The following is an 18,789-nucleotide window of genomic DNA, read 5'->3' on the forward strand; positions in this document are numbered from 1 at the left end:
CCGTAGTGTATTTGTTCATCCTATGGTCACATTCGGGACGCGGGTTGTCTTACGTCAGCACCGGAAGTCGTAAAATCAGCTGTTCACCTGGCAGGTTTTTTCAGGCATTAATAGGGAAGTCCTTCTTTAGCTGCCGTCTTGTTTTATCATATATTGCCGCCTTTGCACCTGTCAATGTTTACTTTTGTATGCACATCAAATCAACAAAAAATCCTGACTTTGGAGCAATGTTCACGGACTCCAGTATTTGGCTCTCTATTAGATGAAATGGTTTTCCATATTGGGACCATGACTTCTGTCCTAACTTGTTCACCGGTCCTCATATGGAAGGTACTTTTCCTTGTTGATGTCTCAAGAAGGGTAGAAGTACAAACACACACACACACACACACACACACACACACACACACACACACACGCACACACACACACACACACACACACACACACACACACACACGCACACACTTGCAGGGTTTATGTTAATGAGCAGTGCATTATAGGAGCCATTTTCACCATTCAGGCGGAGTTCTGCAGACGGAGAAGATGTGTTGTCTCGCGTGTGCTTGTGTCACTTAGTGCGTGTCCGTGTGTGTTTGCGTGACCATCCCGCGGATTTCTCCTTCTTTGCAAACCCCCAAAAGCCGCAGAAAGAAGTGCGTCCCCCGGGAGAGAGAGAGAGAGAGAGAGAGAGAGAGAGAGAGAGAGAGAGAGAGAGAGAGAGAGAGAGAGAGAGAGAGCATGGCTCCGCTGCAACAAAGAGAAAGTCGCCGGTGGAAAGTTTAAGGAGCTCCGCATTTCTCTTCCAACACCGGACGCACTCCGTGGAGCCATGAACTTCCTCCCCGTGGATTTTTTATTCCTCTTCTCCTGCTGGCAGATTGCTACGCCGGTGTGCGGCTACGCGGTTCACCTCGCAGAGGACGCCCAGCCGAGGTCGGTGTTGGTCGGCGTGGAGCAGCGCGCGCGGTGCGCCTTGGCTCAGGTGCTCGCGCCCGGACCCGCCACGCGCTTCCTCGACACGGACCTCGCCGCGGGAACAGTGTTCCTGTCACGCCGGGTACAGTGCGACTCTCTGCGCGCGAACCCCTTCACACTCTACACCGTGTCGGACTGCGTGGACTCCGCGGTGTCCGGCTACCGGCACATCGTCACCAGCCGCTATGACGTGCACATCCACGGGAGAAACTGCTCCAAAAAGCGCGTACGGAAAGCAGAATGGGACATGGAGGTGCTGAGTTTGTTGAGTCCACGCAGCAAAAAGCCAGCATTGTGTCACAAAGCAGGATTTGCTTTATTTCCAGTAGGGAGGCTACTACCTGGAAATCCCACCCGCTGCAGAGTCACTAGTGGAGGTCACTTCTACTTCTCAGAGGGGGACTTGTTTGTGTCTGGGACTCTGTGCTGGACGCCGGACACCCTCTTGGAGCTGGACCTGCTCTGCGACGTCCTGGTAGAAGGTGGCTCCAGAGTGAACCCCGTCTTCGTCCACTGGCGTGTTGGACGGGGTCCTTTTACTCCAAGACACGTCAACAAGCTGTTAAAAAAGGCAGCTCTGTCCAAGTCTGGAATGGTGGGCAGAAGCAGGAGAAGCATCAACAGCAGCCCCCAGTTCCAACCCCCAATGTACCAGGTGTCTGTGGCGGAGAACAAGCCGTCCGGGACATCCGTTGTTGCTTTGAGAGCGGTGGACATGGACGAAGGCGAGGCGGGAAGGCTGGAGTATTTCATCGAGGCTCTCTTCGACAGCCGCTCGAACAACCTTTTTGTAGTGGATCCAGCCAGTGGCATCGTGTCCACGGTGGAGGTGCTGGACCGTGAGACCAAAGAAACTCACGTGTTCCGCGTGACGGCGGTGGACAACGGCATGCCTCGTCGCACAGCCATGGCGACCCTCACCGTCACGGTCGGCGACACCAACGACCACGACCCAGTGTTCGAGCAGCAGGACTATAAGGAGCGCATTCGGGAGAATTTAGAGATCAGCTACGAGGTCTTAACAGTGAGGGCCACAGATGGCGACGCACCGGTTAACGGTAACATCCTGTACCACATCCTGAACAGCAACGGCTCCAATGACGTGTTCGAGATTGATTCAAGGTCTGGCGTCATTCGCACTAAAGGACTCGTAGACAGGGAGGCTGTGGAGGCGTATACGTTGTTAGTCGAGGCAAACGACCAAGGTCGAGACCCTGGGCCTCGTAGCGCCACAGCGACGGTTTACATTGTGGTAGAGGATGACAACGATAATGCTCCGCAGTTCAGCGAGAAGCGTTACGTGGTCCAAGTACTGGAAAATATGGTACCTAATACTGAGATCCTGCAGGTGACCGCCACAGACCAGGATAGGGGGAGCAACGCCATGGTCCACTTCAGCATCATGAGTGGCAACTCCAGGGGGCAGTTCTACATAGACGCCCAGTCGGGTAAAATGGACCTGGTGAGTCACTTGGATTACGAGACAAACAAAGAATACACCCTAAGAATCCGAGCTCAGGACGGTGGGCGCCCCCCTCTGTCCAACATCAGCGGCCTGGTGACGGTGCAGGTGCTGGATGTTAACGACAACGCCCCCATTTTTGTCAGTACCCCCTTCCAAGCTACTGTGTTAGAGAATGTGCCGCTAGGCTATTCTATCATCCACATCCAAGCCGTGGATGCAGACTCTGGGGACAACTCCAGATTGGATTATCGTCTCACTGAAACCATGCCTAACTTCCCCTTCAGCATCAACAACAGCACAGGTTGGATTGTCGTGGCCGCCGAGTTGGACAGGGAGAGTGTGGACTTTTACAACTTTGGAGTGGAGGCCCGAGACCACGGTTACCCTGCCATGTCCTCCTCAGCGAGCATTAGCATGACCATCCTCGACATCAACGACAACAACCCCGAGTTCATCCAGAAGGCGTACTACATGCGAATGAACGAGGATGCTGCCGTGGGGACAAGCGTAGTAACTGTGTCCGCTGTGGACCAGGACATCAACAGCGTGGTGACCTATCAGATATCCAGCGGAAACACTCGCAACAGGTTCTCTATCACGAGTCAGAGCGGAGGGGGGCTCATCACGCTGGCGCTACCTTTGGACTACAAACTAGAACGCCAGTATGTCTTGACCGTGATGGCGAGTGACGGGACGCTCTTTGATACCGCAAAGGTTTTTGTCAATATCACAGACGCCAACACACATCGGCCTGTGTTCCAGAGCTCACACTACACGGTGAACATCAACGAGGATCGGCCTATGGGGACCGTTGTCGTCATCATAAGCGCAACAGATGAAGACACGGGTGAGAACGCCCGCATCACCTACTTCATGGACGATAGCATCCCCCAGTTCGACATTGGTCCTGACACAGGCGCCGTCACCACGCAGATGGAGCTGGACTACGAGGACCAGGTGTCCTACACGCTGGCCATCACTGCCCGCGACAACGGCATCCCGCAGAAGTCGGACACCACGTACCTGGAGATACTAGTCAATGATATCAACGACAATTCGCCGCGCTTCGTCAGGGACTATTATGTGGGCTCGGTGATGGAGGACGTACCTGTGTTCACCAGCGTGGTCCAGGTGTCCGCTACTGATCGAGACTCTGGCCTCAATGGTAGGGTCTTCTACACCTTCCAAGGCGGAGAGGACGGCGATGGAGACTTCATAATAGAATCCACGTCTGGTATTGTGCGAACGCTGCGCAGGCTAGACCGAGAGAACGTGCCCGTTTACAGCCTGCAGGCTTTGGCTGTGGATAAAGGTGTTCCCACTTTGAAGACTCCCATCAACATCCAAGTGACCATTCTGGACGTGAACGACAATCCTCCAGTGTTTGAGAAGGATGACTTTGACATTATGGTGGAAGAAAACAGCCCCATTGGTGTGGTGGTAGCGCTTATTTCTGCCACAGACCCGGACGAAGGCAGCAATGCACAGATCATGTACCAAATCGTGGAGGGAAACATCCCTGAAATGTTCCAGCTGGATATATTTTCCGGTGAACTGACGTCGCTCATAGACCTGGACTACGAGAGCAGGTCTGAGTACGTCATAGTGGTCCAAGCCACCTCCGCCCCTCTGGTGAGCAGGGCCACAGTTCACATCAAACTGGTGGATAAGAACGACAACATGCCCCTTCTCAAGAACTTCCAGATCATCTTCAACAACTATGTGACCGACGAATCCAGCAGCTTCCCGGCGGGAGTGATCGGTCGCATCCCTGCGCACGACCCGGACGTCTCGGACCAGCTGCACTACAGCTTCGAGGTGGGCAACGAGCTGAATCTGGTGCTCCTCAACAAAATGACGGGGGAGATCCAGCTGAGCCAGGCTCTGGACAACAACCGGCCGCTGGAGGCGTCTATGAGGGTCTCAGTGTCAGGTAAGACGCTCTTTATGATAAAAGTGTAATTTGCAATGAAGTTTGGATGTTGCTGTAATTATGTAGACCCTCATTTAGGAACTGGCTTTATTTATATGAGCTTGACTTGCAGACGTCCATTGTGGAGATTTAAGTATCTGCCAGAGTGAGCTTGTCTGTATGCTGTGGGAACCACACTTCAGTGGGCACACTGATCTCGTGCCATAATTGCCTATTACCTCCAATCCCCACCCCCACCCCCACCTCCCAATCTTCCCTCCCTTTTTCCTAAAATACAACGAAAGACCTCATTGAATCTTGGCAGCTCTTTTTTGGACTGGGACCTGTTGCTGTGTTTTGCTGGAAAGGGGTTGTGGGCCCACGTTAGTGATGCATTTAAAGAAAGCGGGTTAATATTTCAACATTTTTCTTTCATCATTGCATTCAGGTTGCGCCATATCCCTGTAGATCACGGGTGTCAAACTCTAGGCCCGAGGGCCAAATCTGGCCCGCCACGTCTATTTGCGTGGCCCCCTAAAGCATGGAAATAATATGTGTAAATAAAGTATCTTATCTTTTCTTAATGTATTACACAAATAAATGTACGGCGTACAATTACATGTATTTACACTATAATCATCTCTAATAATAAAACAAAATATTATATCATCATACATTTGAAAACAATGTTATTGTTCAAATATTGTTGTTCAAAACCACCTGCTCAGTGGCCTTGTGGATAGAGTGTCCGCCCTGAGGTCGGTAGGTCGTGACCCCGACCGAGTCATACCAAAGACTATAAAATGGGACCCATTACCTCCCTGCTTGGCACTCAGCATAAATGGTTAGAATTGGGGGTTAAATCACCAAAAATTATTCCTGAGCGCGGCCACCGCTGCTGCTCACTGCTCCACTCACCTCCCAGGGGGTTAACATGGGGATGGGTCAAATGCAGAAGATAATCTCACCACACATAGTGTGTGTGTGACTATCAGTGGTACTTTAAATTTACATAAAGATAAATACTTAAATATCTGCTTGATTTATGATGTCAGAGCAAGTAATCCAACAAACTGTTCATGTAAAAATGTTACAGTTAATTTTTTTTACAGTACAATCCTCTTTCAATATAGAGTAATAATACACAATGAAACACAACAACCGTAGATTTTACAGTATAAAAAACGTGCATGAATTTTTACGTAATAAAAAAACAGTTGTACCGTTTTTCCATTCCATTCCATTTAATTTAATTCCATGTTTTTATTTTATTTTATATGCTGTAAAAAAACAAAAAACCTGCAAATATTACGGTAAAATTGTGGTGACTGAGCTGCCAGTTTTATACAGTACAATCTAAAAATTTGGTTCTGTACAGCGTATGTACAAAAAGACAGACAATTGTACACGTTTTATATGTACACATTCATATTCATACTGTATTTTACTCACTGTTAAAAGCGGCCCTCCGAGGGCAAGCATAACTGCAATGTGGCCCTCAATGAAAACGAGTTTGACACGCCTGCTGTAGATGATATACAACAATGGTTCTCAACCTTTTTTCAGTGATGTACCCCGTGTGAACATTTTTTTATTTCAAGTACCCCCTAATCAGAGCAAAGCATTTTTGGTTGAAAAAAAGAGATAAAGAAGTAAAATACAGCACTATGTCATCAGTGTTCTGATTTATTAAATTGTATAACAGTGCAAAATATTGCTCATTTGTAGTGGTTTTCTTGAACTATTTGGAAAAAAATAAATAAAAATAACTAAAAACTTGTTGAAAAATAAACAAGTGATTCAATTATAAATACAGATTTCTACACATAGAAGTAATCATCAACTTAAAGTGCCCTCTTTGGGGATTGTAATAGAGATCCATCTGGATTAATGAACGTAATTCTAAACATTTCTTCACAAAAAAATAAATCTTTAACATCAATATTTATGGAACATGTCCACAAAAAATCTAGCTGTCAACACTGAATATTGCATTGTTGCATTTCTTTTCACAGTTCTTTTTGACAGACATTTTAGTGAGAAACCTGAGCTTGTGCTTCACTGAGGATCTTTGTCAGTCTTGGTGGCAGGGAGGCAACTCTGGGTTTATGGTAATTAATGGAATAGCCTACTTGATTTGATGTTCAGTTTATGAACTTACATTCATATTTTGTTGAAGTATTATTCAATAAATATATTTATAAAGGATTTTTGAAGTGTTGCTATTTTTAGAATATTTAAAAAAAAAATCTCACTTACCCCTTGGCATACCTTCAAGTACCCCCAGGGGTACGCGCACCCCCATTTGAGAACCACTGATATACAATATTAATTGGACGACGATTGAGCTTTTAATACTATCGTTATATCGTGATAATGCATGTTGATGACTAAATGTGTCGTCCACATTCAAGCTGCGACAAGCGAGCAAACGCGTCTTCAAAGCACTGTAGCGTTCTAGCCAGCAAGGTAGCGGCTAACATCCCCCACAGTGCCAAGTCAGCAATCATAAACTATAGGGATGTAACGGCATCAAAATCTCACGGTACAATATTATTGTGGTACATGTCTCCCTCCCACGCCCCCAAAAAAGTTGCCATAATGTGTGAAATGAAGTGGTAGGAATGTTTAGGATAAACACACACTTACTGTAATTGAACCCAAACATAATGATCATATGTTCTAATCATATCTATTAGTACAAGCAAGTATTTTTTAGTGCAAATAATTACTACTGTTTCAAACAAATAAAAAAAAACAATAAACTTACAGTTGCAGTCTTTAGAGTGACAATGTAAACATTAACTAATGTTAAGGCCCACTTAATTGAAATATACTTTTTGGGTGACTCTTTATGAGGCGGCGACTTGTCTCCCCCCGACCCCCCGCGACATTGAGAGATACACAATGTAAACAATGGACGGCTGGATTAAGGATTTATTAAATAACTTTTCAGTTTACTCGTCAGGGCTGTATGCTTTTTCCACTAGTAGCACCGGTGCTATTAATTAAAAAAATTACTCGCAAAGAAAAAATTTAAGACCAATATGAAATGTATTGAATATCCCAAATGTCTTATTCATACTCAAACAACATACATGGGCACCCATCCCTAAACTGTGCGAGCACTGTCGCTAACACTCGTAGAGCGAGGTGCATAGTGGGGTACAACGTATTCACTTACTCTGAGTAAAATGAAAATGATGCGCAGTGCGTACGCTTATATTAAAATAATTGTATTTATTTAACAAGAAATAATGGAAATGGAACGTAAACATGTATTTGACGGTCATGAGAACTGCAGTGTATGGAAATTTAGAGTGCATAACTTAGAGCAAGGGTGTCAAAGTCAAGGCCCGCGGGCCAGATCCGGCCCGCGAATGAATGATCTGTGGCCCCCGGGATGATATTTGATTAGTATTAGAACCGGCCCGGGCAGCACGGTGGGAGAGGGGTTAGTGCATCTGCCTCACAATACGAAGGTCCTGAGTAGTCTTGGCTTCAATCCCGGGCTCGGGATCTTTCTGTGTGGAGTTTGCATGTTCTCCCCGTTACTGCGTGGGTTCCCTCCGGGTACTCCGGCTTCCTCCCACCTCCAAAAACATGCACCTGGGGATAGGTTGATTGGCAACACTAAATTGGCCCTAGTGTGTGAATGTGAGTGTGAATGTTGTCTGTCTATCTGTGTTGGCCCTGCGATGAGGTGGCGACTTGTCCAGGGTGTACCCCGCCTTCCGCCCGATTGTAGCTGAGATCGGCTCCAGCGCCCCCCGCGACCCCGAAGGGAATAAGCGGTAGAAAATGGATGGATGGATAGAACCGGCCCACAGGCCACAGCCGCCTGCTGCTGTTTTGCACGCACCAATACTCCCATCAGTGTTGGTGCTAGGAATTTTCAAAGTCATTAAAATGGGGTCCCACAGTCAATTTTTGGGGTCCCACTTTTTTGTAAGCGTTTTGAAAACAAATGATGAATGTATGCATTATCCTGTTATATCTCACATTCTATATTGTCTTTTGGAAAAAGGTTGTCATAAACGTTACTTAATTCATAAAAAAAAATAATACAAAAGAAAACACATTTTTATGCATATGTAAATGTGTTCAGTTATAAACATTCATTCACTTTCTTCTTTCCTTCATGGATCTAAACTTTACCGCTGACAGTACTTTTTTTTCTATATTTATATTGTAATATTTTCAGAATGTGTTTGTTCTATCTTTGGCCAAAGTAAGACAAAGAAAACAATCTGAAGTTGTCTTTATTTTTTTGTTTTAATGCCATGAATTTAATAGTCCGAACCCGCGTGTGCACAGATTTTCCTCCATGCGACCCCTGAGCTAAAATGATTTTGACACACCTGACTTAGAGAAATCATATTTTAACTATTGTTCTCAATAACATTGTAACTATTTTCTGTTCAATCATTAAAATGTAATGTGTAATATAGGTCTACTAAGTATTTAAACTGTGGTACATGTACCACCAGTGGTGCGCAGGCTCCATCTAGTAGTACGCCAAAGAATCACTTGATTTAAGTACAGTGTTTTATTTTCCTATATTCACACACAGTGTTACTGTTCAAACTGTGTGTGTATGTTACAGCGGCCGTAAATATTAAATATAACTGGTAAATAAACACTCTGCCTTGTTTTTTTGATACCGATGTCGATAATACAGTGATTAGATCGATTTTTTTTCTTTAGTTGTTTTTGTGATTGTCTACAACATACTTGCCAACCTTGAGACCTCCAAATTCGGGAAATTTGGTGGGCGGGGTTAAGGGGGGATGAGTATATTTATAGCTAGAATTGACTGAAATTCAAGTATTTCCTATATATATATATATATATATATATATATATATATATATATATATATATATATATATATATATATATATATATATATATATATATATAAAATAAATACTTGACTTTCAGTCAATTCTAGCTATATGTATTATATATATATATATATGTATTTTATTATATATATATATATATATATATATATACACACACATATAAATAAAATAAATGCTTGAATTTCAGTGGCCATTTATTTACACATATACACACATAACACTCCTCTCTACTCATTGTTGGGCAGTGTAATATTCCGGGTTGGAGTCAATAACCAGGCGAGGTGACAAAGTTACGTCTCTTTACTTCATACTTCAGAACCGACTCCCACACTTGCCGTCAGGGTGCGCAATACAACGTAAACCGTTGGCCAACCAAAAAGTAACCACAGAACACTATACGGTATAGTGTTCTGTGGTTACTTTTTGGTTGGCGTGACGACAGGCTGTCCTCACTCAGGTCCGCACGGACCTGGAGGGGGCGTGCCTTAAGTCCGACTGGAAATCGGGAGAAATTCGGGAGAATGGTTGTCCCGTGAGATTTTCGGGAGAGGCACTGAAATTCGGGAGTCTCCCGAAAAATTCGGGAGGGTTAGCAAGTATGGTCTACAAACTCATGAAATAAGTCCCTGGGCACAGGAGGACATTGAATGCAAAAACCAAATAATTTCAGTCAGAGCCAATAGTAAGAAATCATTTAAATATCCAATGAATATTGTTACACCACCAAAAGTGTCCAAAAATGTAATATTTTATTGATATTAAACATTTTAAGTATGATCCATACTGCCCCTGTAACTACTTGATATTGGATCGATACATAAATTTGTATTATCGCCACAAAACTAATGTTAATCATCCAAACAACAAAATAGTAAGTGTTTATTACATTTAAGAATAAAAACATATTAAAAATATAAAATGAATATTAATATTTGTCCATTAAACTCGTTTTTGTTCGTATGTGTTGACAGCTGAAGAGAATTAGGCTGCTGCTTACTGGCTGGTCTGCTTGTCACAGTGTTGCCAAAATAATGTTGGCACCATGAATTTCTGTTTTGTACATTTTAGAATCTACAACCTTTTTAATGTTTTTAATGTAAGTGTGACATCATTATTCTTGATCACGGGAGTATAAGTATAAGTACAGCTGTAGGTATTAGAGTAGCCCTTGTAGTACTCTAACTTGCCACATTGAGATGAGGGGTGGATTGGGAGCTTGCAGATGCAGAGCTGTGTATAGAGACAGGATGGCCAACTCTGTTTCAAAGGTGGTAGCAAACATGGCGCCCTGTAGTCACGTGAGGGGCTTTTGACCAATCATTTAGGAGATCCTCTGGCCATACTCTCTCTGATTGGTCAAAAGCCCCTCAAAATTCACCCATTTAGAGTTCGGAAATCGGTTAAAAAAATATATAGTCTTTTTTTCTGCAACATCAAGGTATATATTGACGCTTAAAATAGGTCTGTGATAATGTTCCCCTTTAACATGTTTAGCCTCATCCTCCAGTGATAATGGTATTTGGCAATTATACTTAAGATGCCAAAAATGCAGTTTATTTGCCGCATTATTAACTTAGGGGAGCGGCACCATACGGTATAAGAACATACACAGTTAGCTGCTAGTCAGCCGAGGGACCAAAAATGAAGTATCAGTCAGAGGGGATCGGCTTTGGTGATCATCACTGAAAGGCATTAACTGCAATGGCCAATCATCTATGTTGTATTCTCATCGGTGGCTTGACGGCTTTTGTCTTATTCCTGTCCGTTTACATATATCCTACCGGCAAGGTCAAATGTTACCAGACAGTAGACTCTAATGCAGGGGTGCCCACACTTTTTCAGCAGGCGAGCTACTTTTTAAATGACCAGGTCGAGGTGATATACCTCATATATATATATATATATATATATATACAAAACCCAAAACCAAGGAGGTTGGCATGTTGTGTAATTCGTAAATAAAAACAGAATACAATGATTTGCAAATCCTTTTCAACTTATATTCAATTGAATAGACTGCAAAGACAAGATACTTAATGTTCGAACTGAGAAACTCAATTTTTTTTACAAATCATCATTAACTTAGAATTTATTGTCAGCAACACATTGCAAAAAAGTTTGCTTTTTAGGTGGAATTCTTTCCCATTCTTGCTTGATGTACAGCTTAAGTTGTTCAACACTCTCCGTTGTGGTATTTTAGGCTTCATAATGCGCCACACATTTTCAATGGGAGACAGGTCTGGACTACAGGCAGGCCAGTCTAGTACCCGCACTCTTTTACTATGAAGTCACGCTGTTGTAACACGTGGCTTGGCATTGTCTTTCCGAAATAAGCAGGGGCGTCCATGATAACGTTGCTTGGATAACATATGTTGCTTCAAAACCTGTATGTACCTTTCAGCATTAATGGCGCCTTCACAGATGTGTAAGTTACCCATGTCTTGGGTACTAATACACCCCCATACCATCACAGATGCTGGCTTTTGAACTTTGCGCGTATAACAATCCGAATGGTTATTTTCTTCTTTGGTCCGGAGGACACGACGTCCACAACTTCCAAAACCAATTTGAAATGTGGACTCGTCAGACCACAGAACACTTTTCCACTTTGCATCGGTCCATCTTAGATGAGCTCAGGCCCAGCAAAGCCGGCGGCGTTTCTGGGTGTTGTTGATAAATGGCTTTCGCTTTGCATAGTAAAGTTTTAACTTGCACTTACAGATGTAGCGACGAACTGTAGTTACTGACAGGTGTTTTCCGAAGTGTTCCTGAGCCCATGTGGTGATATCCCTTACACACTGATGTCGCTTTTTGATGCAGTACCGCCTGAGGGATCCAAGGTCACAGGCATTCAATGTTACGTGCAGTGATTTCTCCAGATTCTCTGAACCCTTTGATGATATTACAGACCTTAGATGGTGAAATCCATAAATTCATTGCAATAGCTGGTTGAGAAATGTTCTTAAACAATTTGCTCAGGCATTTGTTCACAAAGTGATGACCCTCGCCCCATCCTTGTTTGTGAATGACTGAGCATTTCATGGAAGCTGCTTTTATACCCAATCATGGCACCCACCTGTTCCCCAATTAGCCTGTTCACCTGTGGGATGTTCCAAATAAGTGTTTGATGAGCATTCCTCAACTTTCTCAGTCTTTTTTGCCACCTGTGCCAGCTTTTTTGAAACATGTTGCAGGCATCAAAATCCAAATGAGCTAACATTTGCAAAAAATAACAAAGTTTTCCAGTTCGAACATTGAATATCTTGTCTTTGCAGCCTATTGAATTGAATATAGGTGCAAATCATTGTATTCTGTTTTTATTTACGATTTACACAACGTGCCAACATCACTGGTTTTGGGGTTTGTAGAAAGTGAAGACATTTCCAGTAATTGCTGAGACATAGACGTGACCTCATTATCAAAGAAGGGTCCACAGATTGAGAGTCGTGTGCGCGAGCCACTGATTTAAAAGCTCCAGCTGTCAGCTCGTTGTCGGACTCAGAAGGCGTCAGGAAGTGAGGATTACTAACGTACTCTCGCACACATTTTCACACATAGAAGGGGTATGATTGCATAAACTGTGCTTCTTCCTACTCCTTTTCGGACATGTTGAGTTGTGACAAGTGTGTCCAATAACACGGGCAAGGTGATAAATTCAGCATGTCAGCACAATTTGCAGAGATTTCCTCATGCTGAAAATGCAAGCGCACATGAATTACACCCACACCGAGTGGGAGCGCTGCTTTAAGTCTTTGACCTTGACACGCGCTGGGAAAAAAGCACTTGATTGAGTGATTTGACATCAAGGTTACATAAAAACAGGAGCAGCGTGGATTAAAGCTGATGAGCATCTCAGGATTTCTTTTGAGTTTGATTGACACGAAGGTGATGTTTTCCTATAGGCTCGTTTTAGCATAGCATCGATTGAAGAGGTTTTATTAGTGACTCGGAGATTCACAGGCACTGGAAGTCATACCGGGCTGCGACAGCTGTGACCCCAACGCCGACCAATTAGTGCTTGTCTCCCTGCGGGTGCCGCACCTGCTGGTGTATGTACAGTAAGTGTCAGCCACCCGCTGATGCAGTGTGTGAGGGGGGTCAACGGTGTAGTTTGTTTCTAACACGGTTAACAATGTAACACAAAAGAACGTTGCATGTTCCAATCCAAAATGTCTGAAAAGGACTAACAAGCCTTTGTTGTCATTGATTTGAATGCAACAAAATTAAAAAGGATGAATATTATTATGATAAATATAAGGAAAGCTTGGGTTGCGCTGAAATATGCAAAGTATAATTTTATTTTTATATTATTTTGTATATTTCATATTATATCTTTTTTTTTTTTTAAATGTTTTTTATTTTTAAGAACTCAAAATGAACATTTATTATTTAAAAAAAAAAGTATTCTATTTGTTGATTTCAAACTTTCAAATTTCATCTTAAAAATACAATTTGTATTTATTTATATTTCAATTAAAAATGTGTATCAATGACATTTTTTTTTTTAAATGTATATATATTTAAATTTTTCAAACTTTCAAATATTGTATATACAATTTATTTATTTATAACACGCTCAACAATGTTACAAAAAAGAACGTTGCATGTTTTGTACTATCCAAAATGTCTGAAAAGGACTAACAAGCCTTTGCTGTCATTGATTTGAATGCAACAAAATTAAAAAGGATGAATATTATTATGATAAATATAAGTAGCTTTTTATATTATTTTGTATATTTCATTTTATATTTTAATTTTTTTTATTTAAAATGTTTTTTATTTTTAAGAACTCAAAATGAACATTTATTATTTAAAAATATTCTTTTATTCTATTTGTTGATTTCAAATTTTCAAATGTTGTATTTCATCTTAAAAATACATATTGTGTTTATTTATCTTTTAATTAAATAAATAATAAATGGGTTATACTTGTATAGCGCTTTTCTACCTTCAAGGTACTCAAAGCGCTTCGACAGTATTTCCACATTCACCCATTCACACACACATTCACACACTGATGGCGGGAGCTGCCATGCAAGGCGCTAACCAACAGCCATCAGGAGCAAGGGGTGAAGTGTCTTGCCCAAGGACACAACAGATGTGACTAGGATGGTAGAAGGTGGGGATTGAACCCCAGTAACCAGCAACTCTCCGATTGCTGGCACGGCCACTCTTCCAACTTCGCCACGCCATTTTAAAAATGTGCGTTAATTTCATTTTTTATTTAAATTTTTCAGACTTTCAAATATTGTATTTCATCTTAAAAATACAATTTGTAATTATTTATCTTTTAATAAAACATTTGTATTAATTCATATTTTATTTAAAATGTATATATATTTATATTTTTCAAACTTTCAAATATTGTATTTCATCTTAAAAACACAATTTCTATTTATTCACCTTTTAAAATTAAAAAATTGTATTGATTTAATTTTTTTATTTAAAATGTATATATATATTTAAATTGTTTTAACTTTCAAATATTGTATTTAATCTTAAAAATACAATTTTTATTTATTCATATTTTAATTAAAAATGTGTATTAATTTCATTTTTTATTTAAAATGTATAAATGAATGTTTCAAACCTTCAAATAATGTATTTCATCTTAAATATACAGTTTGTATTTATTTATCTTTGAATTAAAAATGTGTATTAATTTCATGTTTTATTTAAAATGTATATATATTTAACATTTTTAGAATTCTAGATTTGTAATGTGTTAAACGAATATTTTAAATGTGACATTTTTAACATAACCTTGTTTCCAGCGAGACAAAAAGTCAGTCCGTGTGCTCGGAAGAAGAGTTCCTCCTCTAGATGATGCTGACCCCAATTTTCGAAGCCCCACACCCACACTCACCCCGTTCAGGGACCTCCCAAGTCTCCCCCATTATCTTCCTCTCCATGTTGCCGTTAAAGAGGCCCCTTATGATAGACGATTTACGACGGACTCTTTTGTTTGTAGTGGGACTGTGATGAACAGTCTACACTCCAGTAGGGAATGATTTGAAAGAAGCTTGGCTGCTACGCCTCCAAAGTCAACCTTTACTGTTTTGTCTCATGATTGAAGCTTAAGACTGATAGGTAAAGCTATTATGTGATATTAATCAGAATCAGAAATACTTTATTCAGGGTGTCCTGGTTGGATATTGATATTGGTTTGATACGGCTTGCATGATAAACGTGCCGATGCAAGCAGTTCTACTTGTGCAGCACTCCACATCTAAATGTCCTCTAATAATCACACAAGGTTGATCTTTTTTTTGTATTTCAGTTCAGTTCAGTTTCAGTTTATTTGGATCATGCATACGATACAATGTAATGAATCATCATATTTCCAGTTGTTTCATTACATAACATCAGAAAAGGAGTGGGAAGAAGCAGAGCTTATTAAATAAAATAGATAAATAATATACCATAGAAAGTTAACAAATATTAAATATATAAATAATCTTTATCTAAAAAAAAAAGGGTTCAAGATGTTCATCATAATTGTTCTTCTTTGTACTCTGTGAACACTTGTAGTTTGAACAGTCTCTTAAACTGAATCATATTGGTGCTCTGTTTGTTTTCTATGATTAATCCATTCCATAATTTAATTCCACATACATGCTAAAGGTTTCAAGTGTGGTATTAGCATACAAATGTTTTAAATTTGATTTTCCTCTAAGGTTATATTTCTCCTCTTTTGTTGAGAATAATTGTTGTACATTCTTTGGTAGGAGGTTATAGTTTGCTTTGCACATCATTTTAGCAGTTTGCAAATGCACCAAATCATTGAATTTCAATATTTGTGATTCAATAAATAAAGGGTTTGTATGTTCTCTATATCCAACATTATGTATTATTCTAACTGATCTTTTTTGCAACACTGTTAGTGTATGAAGCGCAGTAAAGAATATGAAGTGCTTTTTGGTCTAGAGCAGGGGTGTCAAACTCATTTTAGCTCAGGGGCCACATGAAGGAAAATCTATTCCCAAGTGGGCCGGACTGGTAAAATCATGGCATGATAACTTAAAAATAAAGACAACTTCAGATTGTTTTCTTTGTTTAAAAATAGACCAAACACATTCTGAAAATGTAAACATCATGTTGTAGTTTTTTACACTGACATATTGCGGTTAATAGTCTATCTTCATTTGTGGTCATTTATACTTTCTGAAGAAATGATGTGATTATGTTCATCAGTCAAATATGCCTCCCAGTTATAAGTATAACACGAAATGTACAGATTATCAAAAGCATTTATTGGGGTATAAATGTAACTAAGTAAGTTACATTACCAACATCTTTGACAACCAAAGCATGAACTTAACAATCCACATGTTGTGTACTATCATTAATAAGCAACGGAAGTGTTGAAACACAACACATAGCTCCGCCCCCTCTGAAGTCAGGGAATTCAAATAATTGCCATCCAGTGGACACATTTAGAACAGCAGTTTCTTTTATTCAAAAGTGTCAGCTCATTTTTATACTTTGCAAACTCATCTTGCGGGCCGGATAAAACATGTTTGCGGGGCTGATCCGGCCCGTGGGCCGTACGTTTGACACCCCTGGTCTAGAACATGTTTTGCTTTATTCATTACGTGTTTCTTGCTACTTTATGTTGTATATTTTTACACAACGTTTCCAGTTCATTTCTATCATCTATTATTACACCCAAAAATGTGTTTTCTTTTACTATTTCTATGTCTACTCCGTCTATTTGTATTTGTGTTTGACTTTCCCTTCTACTGTTACCAAATAGCATTATTTCAGTTTTACTGATATTCAAAGATAGTCGTTTATATAGAGATTGAACAATTTTGGTCCCAGTGTTGATCCCTGAGGTACGCCACAAAATATGTTCAGCTCTGTAGAAGTGTGTTCGCCTATATTCACGTATTGCTTCCTGTTGATTAAGTAACTTCTTACCCGGTTCAAGACCTACTCTCTGATTTCATACCTTTCTAATTTGTTTACTAAGACGATATTGCTATTCAGTCAAGTCATTTACAAAAACATAATAGACTATAGGCTACTAGGAGCTAGCAGCTACACAACGGCTAAGCACACAACAACACACAAGCTAGACATATCTAGTAATAACTGAACAATATTGCAGTCTAAAACAACACATTTGTCAATATAAACAAGTATCACCTTATTATAGTTGCATATTAGAGACTTAGAGACTCGGGGCGGTATAGTTTGGTTGGTAGAGCGGCCATGCCAGCAACTTGAGGGTTCCAGGTTCGATCCCAGCTTCTGCCATCCTAGTCACTGCCGTTGTGTCCTTGGGCAAGACACTTTACCCACCTGCTCCCAGTGCCACCCACATTGGTTTAAATGTAACTTAGATATTGGGTTTCATTATGTAAAGCGCTTTGAGTCACTAGAGAAAAGGACTATATAAATATAATTCACTTTACTTCACTTCACTTAGACTTAGACAAACTTTAATGATCCACAAGGGAAATTCTTCCACACAGTAGCTCAGTTTCAAAGGATGGAAAGGGTAAGGATGGAAAGGATAATGCAGGTATTAAGTAGACTAAAACTGTACCATAGTAGCAATATAAATTATAACATATATGTAATATTTACATATCATATATACAGTATATAATATATACTAATATATTATATTATTACTTACACATACAAAGTCTTAAAGGCAGACGCATATTCGGGGCCGCGTGGCTCAGATTACTTGAGGGTTCCTGGTTCAAATCCTGCTTCTGCCATCCTCGTCCCGGTCGTTGTGTCTTTGGGCAAGACACTCACTCACACTGGTGTATGAATATGTATGAATGTTTGGTGGTGGTTGGCAAATTGATAGCCACGTAGCTCTCTCTACCCCAATACAAATGTAGCTTATCACCACCAAAGTGAGAAAGTCCAGTGAATGAATGATGGGTTCTCACTTGTCACTCACTTGTAAAACACTTTGAGTGTCTCGAAAAGGGCTTTATAAATCTATTATTATATAAAGTATCCATTAACAAATGAGTCCGCATCATTTAATTGGATTCATTATTGGGGCCACAAAAAAAACATTTAGCACTCCACTCCACTTCTGATTGCGCGCGCACAAGTTGTATTTCACGCTCACAAATCTGGATACGCTCGCTCAAACCTTACACGGCAGAAGTGTCGCAAAAGACACGTGTAAGTTCTAACGAGGGTTCTTTCTGATTAGGGACTGACAGACAACTTAAAACACACGTACTGAATACACACACTGATTAATATACAGACACACAAATTAGTATGCATGCAGTATCGGAATACACGCGCACAGATTAAGATACATGTACAATAGGTTGATTGGCGACACTAAATTGGCCAAAGTGTGTGAATGTGAGTGTGAATGTTGTCTATCTGTGTTGGTCCTGCGATGAGGTGGAGACTTGTCCAGGGTGTACCCCGCCTTCCGCCCGTGTGCAGCTGAGATAGGCTCCAGCACCCCCCGCGACCCCATAAGGGACAAGCGGTAGAAAAATGGATGGATGGATGGATAATACTTCCATATTCCCCTTCTGAGTGGGGTGGCACCTGTCAGATTCTAGGGGTGC

The 18,789-nt window shown here is 40.9% G+C and overlaps 1 protein-coding gene across 4 annotated transcripts in view; it reads left to right on the forward strand.

Annotated features, from left to right (window-relative positions):
• The first annotated feature begins 832 nt into the window (after nt 1-832).
• celsr2 (cadherin, EGF LAG seven-pass G-type receptor 2) overlaps nt 833-18,789 on the forward strand; it is a 221,976-nt gene continuing 204,019 nt past the window's right edge. For 3 of the 4 annotated variants that reach the window (XM_061932746.2, XM_061932747.2, XM_061932749.2), the window contains exon 1: nt 833-4,376. In XM_061932746.2, the coding sequence (XP_061788730.2) occupies nt 833-4,376 (3,544 nt within the window). The remainder of the gene's footprint in view (nt 4,377-18,789) is intronic. The other variant, XM_061932750.2, reaches the window with a different exon arrangement.

Source organism: Nerophis lumbriciformis, linkage group LG38, assembly GCF_033978685.3.
Source record: "Nerophis lumbriciformis linkage group LG38, RoL_Nlum_v2.1, whole genome shotgun sequence".
NCBI classification, from domain to species: domain Eukaryota; kingdom Metazoa; phylum Chordata; class Actinopteri; order Syngnathiformes; family Syngnathidae; genus Nerophis; species Nerophis lumbriciformis.